Source organism: Misgurnus anguillicaudatus, chromosome 6, assembly GCF_027580225.2.
Source record: "Misgurnus anguillicaudatus chromosome 6, ASM2758022v2, whole genome shotgun sequence".
NCBI classification, from domain to species: domain Eukaryota; kingdom Metazoa; phylum Chordata; class Actinopteri; order Cypriniformes; family Cobitidae; genus Misgurnus; species Misgurnus anguillicaudatus.
The window spans coordinates 29,832,283-29,842,750 of record NC_073342.2 but is presented as its reverse complement, the minus strand read 5'-3'; the positions used below and the strand labels follow the sequence as shown (position 1 = coordinate 29,842,750).

Here is a 10,468-nt window from a genome sequence, read left to right as displayed (position 1 = left end):
AAAAAAAAGTTTTAAATAAAATTTTAGTTCTCAATTTAAATAATCGCAAGAGAGAGACGCAAGAGAGAGACGCAAGAGAGTGGCAACACTGAGACGCAAGAGAGTGGCAACACTGTTATCGGAGCTCCGCCGAGTTCATCATCTAAATCTTATTTTCTTACTATCTTGTTCCTATCTATATAATATAACTTACTAGTTCATCTTAGGAATACCTTACCGTGACGATTATTCAACAGTTTCAATAAGTGAAACGATTTATCACTGGTAAACACCCAGTATTAGCATATAGCCCGGTAGCATCAGCAAGCGAGGAAACGCTGCTCCGTGCATTGGAGCTCCGTCGAGTTCATAATCTAAATCCTATTTTCGTACTATCTCGTTCCTATCTATATAATATAACGTACTAGTTTATCTTAGGAATACTTTACCGTGACGATTATTGAACAGTATTAATAAGTAAAACGATCTATCCCCAGGTAGCAAACAGACGTTGGCCCAACGTTGGCCCAACGTTTGTTGTTGTGTTGGGCCAACGTTGGGTGCTGACGTTGGCCCAACGTAATTTTGTCCGTTAGGCCAACCATGTTATTGGACGGCCAGCAGACCTTCTGCCAACCTAAAAAATACCTTACCAACCTTCTGCCAACTTAAAAACCACTAAAACAACGTTGGGCCAACCATGTCATTGGACAGCCAGCTGCAGCTAACAAAAAAAGGTCCCCAGGACGTCCCCTAAACGTCCTCTGCGAACGTCCCCCGGACGTCATTGTGCATGGTACCCGTTACGTCGAGCAGACGTCCGCGAGGACGTACTCCGGACTTTTACAGGGACGTTCGCAGGACGGTCAGCGGACTTTCGGGACGTTTAGGGGACGTTCGCCTAAAGTCCTCAGCACGTCATTTTATTTCTCTGCTAACCAATGAAAACATGAAACAGACACGAGAAACATTGTATACCACAAAGTACTTTTATTTTAATCCAACAGTTGTAATTATGCTGTGCTCCATGTTTGTGTGTGCGTGCACGACCTTCCATGCACGTGCCCGATCTTCCGTGGGCGTCAAACTCGCTTCAGCTGCGTGTGTGTCTCTTGGTGTGTGTCTCTGCGATGTCAATTCTTTCCGCTGTCTTCTAACATAAAACAACGAAATGAACACATTCAGAAGTTAACTAATTATTTTTGGATATGTTTAAAATGTCTTGCAAAAAATCCCTAGCAAAATTTGTAAAGATAAGGGAGACAGAATTCTGTGCTTAAAATAGAAAGCATGCAACTCTTTTTTACCTAATATTTTATGTTTATGGTTTTATTGTTGGTGTGACAGTTCACTCAAAGTAAATGTGGGTAAATTTGGACATATGCTACCCATTTTAGGTCTAAATGCAAATCAATCTCGATATGAATTCTGAAAACCAGCTAAAACCATCCCAAGCTGGTTGACTGGTTTTAAGCTGGTCTCTCAGCCTGGTATTAGCTGTTCAGGATTGTGTAGCAGGATGTGGTTTTTTGGCCACTTTATAGCTGCAGGCTAGAAAACCAGCTGACCCACCAGCTTAAACCAGCTTGGCTAAGCTGGTTGGCTGGTCTCAGCTGATTCAAGATGGTCCTCCCACCCTGACCAGCTAAGACCAGCTACAAAGTGAACGTACACACCTTAGAGAGAGCATAGGTCACACAGAGTACAAAAATATTTTACTATTACGTAAAATAATGTAAGTTGTCTTATATATTGATCTTTGATATTATTGTAGGTTTTGTTGTGGGTTCAGGGCATCTTGAAGTATACTATGAATAAGTGTCAGATAGATCTATGGTTCTATTCCAAAGAATCAAACATGTATCTTGATTTAAAAATAGACCATTAACTATTAACTTATTCTTATTTACAACATATTTACTTTCAAATATATATACAAAAACATTTGGGATTCACACAGACTCACTATTATTCATTATTAGCTGCAAGTATGAAACTGAGCTGCTGAAATTCTCCCTGTGTAGCTGTAGCATCCTCCAAGCTGCCTTCCCTTTGAAGACAGATAACAAATCTACAAACAAAAACAATCCATAATTAAACAAGAATAAAAAGTCAGCAGTGACTAGTAATGTTGTTATGACACAAACCATCTTTTGAAAGTCAGCTTGGCTTGCTCATTGACCGATGTTTTTCCCGACCACTGCTGTGATGTTGTCCTGAATTTGGTCTACTTTCAGAATGATTCTCCAATCCAGGATTTCTTTCTAGGATTTGTTTTGAAACAGTAAAACATTACTAACTACACAAGTACAATAAATGAACAGTAAGTCTGCCTATTAATATTTTAAGATAAAAATAACAAAATAGTGTACCTGATTCTTCCGAATGGCAGAAATTGACTGGTGTGCTGCAGTTGTGATTGTGAAGGACATGGAACTGTAAACACAACCCAGATTAGAAAAAATAAAAAAATTGATGGTTTAAGTATTGTAGTATATGTTGTAAAATGTTCAATGCTCTATCAATTTTAAGTAACTTTAGGCGTATGCTAAATGAATATATAAATAATGTAATCATCATTATACTACAAATACTAACTGAGCCTAACTTATACGTTTTTAATTCCACAGAAGTAGTCTATGACTATTTAAATGACTGTTAACATATAAATGTACTCAGAATAAGGTGCCTCAGACAACATCATAGCATCTTTTTGCTTTGATGTACTGGTTGCTCCTCATCTAACTCAGAAAAAAAACAGGAGAAAAATCAGAATGAAATAATAATACGATAGTAAATCATATAGTGACCTTTTAGTTTTACATGGCTCCTCAGCTGAAAATACAATGAAATATTCAACAGTTGGATCTTTTTTAAAGTTTTTACTTACACTTGTGCAATCACTGTCAATAATGATTAATTCACATAATGATTCAAAATACACAATGATTCCCACTGTTTAAAATCATATGTAACAATGAATGCAATGACAATGATATCACCTTTAATAATGATTTCACCTTCAGATAATTTACTGTCCTGCTGACCGGTGAAGAAAATCGGATTTAAAGAAAATATGTATAGACAACATGCATTTTTCTTAATCATTCCAACTTTTTGTTTTGTGTACTTATAATGTTGTCTCTGAGTCCTTTTGGCCTGGAATTCTCTTTCTGCAAACAAAAACAAAAGTAAATTTAAGTTGTCTTTTAACACTTACAATGACTTTCAGTATATTTACAGCCTCAAAATAGAACAACTTTGGTCAATATATATCATATAAACATTGTATATTTTGCTTGCTATTTTTTGATGTTAAAAAGAAGTTTGGTATTACTTTGCATACTTTACCTGTTTGAGAAAATAGGCTACTCTGACTGCATATTTTGTCCACAGCTGTCTAGAGTGGCACATTGTTTATTTTGGTCTCAATACCCTTCAGACAGAAACAAGTGTTTTATTTTTTATTTTTTTATATATATACATGTAGCTGACCTTGTTTTCGTTTAGCATTTGTATTTTATAAAACATGAACAAAATCTTACCCCATTGTTCCACTCAAACCACAAGGATGGGGCTACCTCAGACTTATTTTGCTCCGTGAAATGGAGCAACATAGCACAGAAAACCTGTAAGTAAAGTCCATATAAATCGGTAAGTTCAGCTTGCAAAACACAAAGAAAATGTACCATTGTACCAAAATTAATAGAGGACCATTGGCTTCATTATCTAACCTTAGACTGAAAATTATTTTCCAATGTCTTTTCATGTTGCACTGGAAACACTTGGTTGTTTAAATCAAACCAGTATCAATCTTGCAAGGCAAGTTTATTTGTATAGCACATTTCATACACAGAGGTCATTACAGAATAACATAAGCGGATCTGGGGCACGTTCAATCTCAAACCGGTGCACAACGTTTTGCTACGGTTTCCGGGTTGAACGACATGTTTCCTTGAAACGGTGTGCAATGGAATGCAACAGGTTTTAGAAGCGTTTTCTCTTGTTTGGTGGGTGTGTCAGAAATGTCGGCCCAATCAGCGGCAAGACGTATAAAACCACGCGGTAGTAAAGAGACAGCTCGCTCAATGGGTTCAAGTTGGAATGTTGTCTTTCATTCTGGACGGCAAGGTCAGTGACTGTAACATTGAGGGTCTTTTACAGTATTAAACACACATTTATAACGATTTCATCAGGCTTCAGAAACATTTAAAAAATAACACAAAGAATGGCCTCTCAGCTACCGTAGTTGCAACTCTTGCGTCATCACAACAGGGCGTTCAACACATCGCGGTTTCTGTTTAATAAACATTGTGCAACGTTGTGCAACGTTTTGTCGGGGCTGAACGCAGCCCTGGTGTTGAACTTACCTTTTTGTAGTACACATTTATCAGATGTTTAAAGGCTGAGAAAACAAAATAAAGATAAGTTAATATATATACACATCAAATTATGTAAAATAATATAAAAAGGAAGCTGCTTAAATGTTAAAATACTTACCCAGATGTACCTACAACCCTCGCAGATAATTAAAGCGTAACTAAACCCCTGGTCAGAGCCTGACTCCACCCACTGGTAATATTTGAAAAATGCAAGAAAAGTGGGCAGATCCCAACGGAGATAGAGGGGACGAACTAAGCTTGTACCAAGTGTGTGGTGACATGTGTGGTGAGATCGTAACAAGGGCGTGGTGAGCTTGAACCTGCTTACATCACGAGTCATTTTTTGGACCCAACATCCAATAGGAAAATTCAATTGCAGCAGCCACCGTTCAACCTGAAGAGGGCAGCACTCAGACGTTTTTACACCATATATTGTAGTATTGAAACACTTTATATCCAAATGTCAAAAGACTTACTAAAATCAACGAACAGCACTAATAAAGCACCATTCTTACAGATCATTAACTAAAAAAAGTTGGTTTAGGGTTTAGTTACTCTTTAAGAGCTTTTTATTATTACAATAGATTTAATTCAATTTAAGATTTTTATTCAATTGAACTGTATGCTACCATATAAGGGTTTAACCATATACCATATAAAGGTTTAAAAATAAAGTAAAAAAAAAAAGATATTTTTATATGCCAAATAAATTTAGGCTGATTCATTATGCTGCATAGTTATGAAAAATTAACCACATCTACAAACTTATTTTGGTGATTTAGCCAATTTTTACAATGACTTACATTGCTATTTTACGTTTGCCACAGTATTCAATCATACACATCATTTTACTACAGAACAGTAGGTGGCGGTATATTGTCCGTGTCCGTATCGTCATACACGGCAAGCAAGTACACACACAGTACGACTGAAGTGTCGCTGGAAGGCTGCAGGAACAGAAACCCCTGGAAAGGTAGGAGTTTTAATTTAAACGTTAAAATGTTTAATCATTACGACAGTAAATGTTTGCTCTGCCATTGTTGAAGAATCAATTCAGACAGAATTTCGCGGACGCTCGCCCTCGGTATAGGCCGTTTCTCAAACGGAAGGCTGCATCCTCCGGAGGTCGCATAGGCGGGCTGTATACGTCATCAAACCTGGTTTATTAAGTTAACTGAGCATTGCATTCGCAAGTCATAAGCATATTACAACAATTTACGATTAACTAAGAATAATAGTCAACTTTATGCTTGTTAACTTTCTGAAATAAGACACGCGACCTCCAGAGGCTGCATCCTTCCGCTTGAGAAACGGCCGTATGAGCTCGCGCACTTTACCCGCTGCGTATGGATGAAAGAGCTATATTATTAAAACCTTATACATTTACTCTAACATTGAACTAAAGTAAGCGAAGCTTACATACGATATTAAAATGTACTAATAAAAGTAATGTTAACTTAAATATGGCTAACAAATTTCCTATACAAAGGAAATACAAACTATCACTGAACCAATATAAATACTGTATATGGTAAAGAAATCTTACCCTGTAACGAAAACTTGACGAAATGATGACCTTATCTAACAATTATCTACAAAATAAATGGGATTTAGTATAAAAAATGTCGAAATTTAAAGGAGTTTTTCCCTCTTTTACCATCGTCTCGGTTGTGTCAGTTGAAGTATGACGTGTGACGCCTCGTGCCAGATAATTCAAATGATGTCGATCTGACACTTATTCATAGTATACTTCAAGATGCCCTGAACCCACAACAAAACCTACAATAATATCAAAGATCAATATATAAGACAACTTACATTATTTTACGTAATAGTAAAATATTTTTGTACTCTGTGTGACCTATGCTGTGTATGTTCACTTTGTAGCTGGTCAGGGTGGGAGGACCATCTTGAACCAGCTAAGACCAGCCAACCAGCTTAGCCAAGCTGGTTTAAGCTGGTTTTCTAGCCTGACCAGCTATAAAGTGGCCAAAAAAACCCACACACATCCTGCTACACAATCCTGAACAGCTAATACCAGGCTGAGAGACCAGCTTAAAACCAGTCAACCAGCTTGGGCTGGTTTTAGCTGGTTTTCAGAATTCATATTGAGATTGATTTGCATTTAGACCTAAAATGGGTAGCATATGTCCAAATGTACCCACCTTTACTTTGAGTGAACTGTCACACCAACAATATTACCATAAACATAAAATATTAGGTAAAAGAGAGCATGCTTTCTATTTTAAGCACAGAATTCTGTCTCCCTTATCTTTACAAATTTTGCTAGGGATTTTTTGCAAGACATCTTAAACATCTTTACAACTTCTGATTGTGTTCATTTCGTTGTTTTAGGTTAGAAGACAGCAGAAAGAATTGACATCGCAGTAAACCCTGCAAACAGCCAGAGACACACCAAGAGACACACACACACACGCAGCTGAAGTGAGTTTGACTGATGCGCACGGGAAATCGGGCACGCACACGGGAAATCGGGCACGTGCACGGAAGGTCGTGCACGCACACACAAACATGGAGCACAGCATAATTACAACTGTTGGATTAAAATAAAGTACTTTGTGGTATACAATGTTTCTCGTGTCTGTTTCATGTTTTCATTGGTTAGCAGAGAAATAAAATGACGTGCTGAGGACTTTAGGCGAACGTCCCCTAAACGTCCCGAAAGTCCGCTGACCGTCCTGCGAACGTCCCTGTAAAAGTCCGGAGGACGTCCTCGCGGACGTCTGCTCGACGTAACGGGTATCATGCACAATGACGTCCGGGGGACATTCGCAGAGGACGTTTAGGGGACGTCCTGGGGACCTTTTTTTGTTAGCTGGGAGCTGGCTGTCCAATGACATGGTTGGCCCAACGTTGTTTTAGTGGTTTTTAAGTTGGCAGAAGGTTGGTAAGGTATTTTTTAGGTTGGCAGAAGGTCTGCTGGCCGTCCAATGACAGTGATAGTAATCAATACACCAAAAAACCATGGTTACTACACTTTTACCACAATAAAACCATGGTTAATTTGCGTAAGGGCTCCTTGTACTTTCTTTGCTCATGCCTAAAAACTGTCAAAATCACTTTTCTTTTCTCTTGAACTAGATCAGTCTCACCACAGGACTATCAAAATTGACACGTTCATGGTCTGACAGAAATTAGGAAATTTATCAAATTAATAAGAGATTAACACTCACCTTTTAACCTCTTTAGCACATCCAAACATCTGGGGGATTTCCTGGTAGGGGGGTTGACTAAAAGACCCCTATGGCTGTCCATGTAACTGCCATTACAAAAATCTAATATCCTATGTCACACTGCAGGACAGCATTTGTGTTTCAAAACTAAATGGACTGTAAATGTTATTTTAGTACTTTTTATCATTTTGAAAACGTAAGTTAATTAAGCAAATACATACAAAATAATGCCAAGGCATTTATTAGCTGCTCCAAACATATCTGCTTTATTTTACTAATATTTACATTTGATGAGTAATAAATGTTACAGTCACACCGCAGGACATTTTGCTATTCATCTTGAAATATGAACAACACCAAATTTTATGTCCCAAAATCATAATGTTAAAATAAAATGATGTTCTATGCCCCACTGGCATGTAGTTGAGAAATGCAGTTCAGTAAACATTTACACTTAATTACAGAAAAAACGCGTCACGTCATCTGCCCATTGATAAAGAGATAGGCTGTCATCTTTTCTTTTACAACAATGGAATTAATTTTTTTTTGTTTTTGTTTGGCTGATTCTGATGTTGTATAACTTGACAATTCATCAGTGTATAACAAGTGTTTGTTTTTTGTAGATGGTTCCAGAGAGGCAAACACTCTCTTTTCCACATGTTTACTGGGAAGAATGGTAAAACATGAAATGCTGCATATATATATTTGAGGGAAGTGGTGGGCAATTGCAGCTGACCATACCAACGTTGGCCCAACGTTGTATTTCTGTCAGATAGGTTGGGCCAACGTAACCAACCAATATTGACGTTGGCCCAACGTCTGTTTGCTACCTGGGTCACTAGTAAACACCTAGTGTTAGCATATAGCCCACTAGCATAAACAAACGTGCCGGTTGAAGTTAGCACTTGCTCACTGTCTGTTTACTGTAAATCTGCCTTCTTTTTCGATCTAATGGCGGACTCATCCGATGTATGTTTTTCAGACCTTTCCTCACCAGAGCGGGAAGCTGTGGAGGAGTTATGTCCCGGCATTAGCACCAGGCGGTACAGCGTGCCTCACATCACCCTGGCTCCAGGCACCCGGAGACGACCGAGGCACGCAACGAGCGAGCACCCATCTCGATGCAGCTTCACGGACCGCGGTCTGGGGAACGGAGACGCCATCGCCCAGCATGAAAACGGTAAGACTCCGCTTGTCATTGTAACCTGCACTACTTGCCACATGTACAGTTTAGCTTCTTCCGTCAGCATAGAGGGGTTTACATGTGCTAAGTGTATTGAAGTAGTAAGGCTGACGGAGAAGGTTGCAGAACTAGAAGCGCGCATCCGAACGCTAGTTGAGGACAGTAAGACCGCTAATGTTAATGTTACAAACACTGTTTCGGGTGCGCCTAGTGTTAAGCGTAATACACTTGGCTCGGTTCCGACTTCAGAGTCAAGGCGGCTGACTAACTGGGTGACTGTCAGGCGGCCTAGTCGCATTCGGCATCCAAATCACGTTCCTGTTTTAATATCAAACAGATTTTCTCCACTCAGCAATACACCGGCTGAGACATCTGTTAAAGGTGCCCTGGTTATTGGAGATTCTATACTCAGGAACGTTGGCATTGAGGCACCAGCCACCATAGTCGATTGTATACCGGGAGCCAGAGCGTCTGACATTAGATCCAAACTTAAAGTGCTGGCTAATGCTAACCGTAAGTTTTCTAAGATTGTTATTCACGCCGGCACGAATGACACCAGACTCCGCCAGTCGGAGATCACCAAAGATACTATTAAAGAGGTGTGTGAAATTGCAAAAACAATGTCAGACAATGTAATTTGCTCTGGTCCCCTCCCCGCCTACCGGGGGGATGAAACTTACAGTAGATTAGTGTCTCTTCATGGCTGGATGTCAAAGTGGTGCCCTCAGCATAACGTAGGGTTTATAGACAATTGGAAGCATTTCCGGGGAAGACCTGACCTGCTAAAGAGAGATGGCCTCCATCCGTCTCCGGAAGGAAGTGCTATACTCTCTAGAAATCTGACCAATAGTCTTACTTTTGATATTGTCTGACTATCCAGGGCCCAGGACAGGAAACAGAAAGATCGGCTAACCCATCAGTCTGTTAGCTGCCTTGACAAGTCAAGATCACATATATCCCAGCACATAGAGCCTTTTTTAACAGAGTACCAACACATCTCGACTGTGTCTGTTCCTCGAACAAATAACTACAGAGCACCGTTTACCTCGTCTCGTACAAATCTTATTAACATAAAACTAGAACACAATACATTAACAGATGAAACTCAAATGTTAAAATTCGGCCTTCTTAACATTAGATTGCTTACCAATAAAGAACCAATTATCAATGAAATTATTACTGACCAAAACTTAGATGCACTATGTTTAACAGAAACATGGCTTAAAGCAGACGATTACACCAGTTTAAACGAATCCACCCCACAAGACTATTATTATAAACATGTTCCTCGTCTAAAAGGGAGAGGGGGGAGGGGGTGGTGTAGCTACAATATACAATAAAATATTCAAAGTAAACCATAAATCCAACCTAAAATTTAATTCGTTTGAAATAATACTGTTAAATATGGAAATAACTGATCGCAACAACAAACGGCTTTCGTTCATTTTAGCTACCATATATAGGCCTCCGGGGCACCACACAGATTTTCTTAAAGAAATAGCAGACTTCCTATCTGAGCTTACAGTCACTGTAGATAAAGCTCTTATCGTTGGTGATTTTAATATCCACGTGGATAATCCAAAAAATGCATTAGGTCGTGCGTTTATGGATGTTCTAAATTCTCTCGGCATTAAACAAAACGTGTCAGGGCCCACGCATACTCGTAATCACACACTAGACTTAATTCTGTCACTCGGACTCAATATTAATGACATCGAAATATCACCCCA

General features: G+C 38.9%; 1 protein-coding gene and 1 long non-coding RNA gene across 2 annotated transcripts; one reads left to right on the top strand and one right to left on the bottom strand.

The window, feature by feature from the left end:
• The first annotated feature begins 309 nt into the window (after positions 1-309).
• Positions 310-9,668, top strand: LOC141364384 (uncharacterized). Its single transcript, XM_073868991.1, has 3 exons — positions 310-476; positions 8,398-8,429; positions 8,482-9,668. Exon 3 carries the CDS (start codon positions 8,507-8,509, stop codon positions 9,608-9,610), a length of 1,104 nt encoding a protein of 367 aa, XP_073725092.1. The 5' UTR covers positions 310-476; positions 8,398-8,429; positions 8,482-8,506; the 3' UTR covers positions 9,611-9,668.
• Positions 970-6,044, bottom strand: LOC141364195 (uncharacterized). The gene is made up of 8 exons (XR_012369841.1): positions 5,908-6,044; positions 4,350-4,384; positions 3,525-3,608; positions 3,331-3,415; positions 2,352-3,152; positions 2,127-2,243; positions 1,946-2,050; positions 970-1,132 (listed from the first exon to the last, which is right to left on the bottom strand). It is a non-coding gene; the product is annotated as an uncharacterized lncRNA (long non-coding RNA).
• Positions 9,669-10,468: the final 800 nt, after the last annotated feature.

Bases quoted from the DNA above. Each gene is read 5' to 3' on its own strand.
- LOC141364384 (XM_073868991.1), top strand. From the start codon at position 8,507: ATGGCGGACTCATCCGATGTATGTTTTTCAGACCTTTCCTCACCAGAG.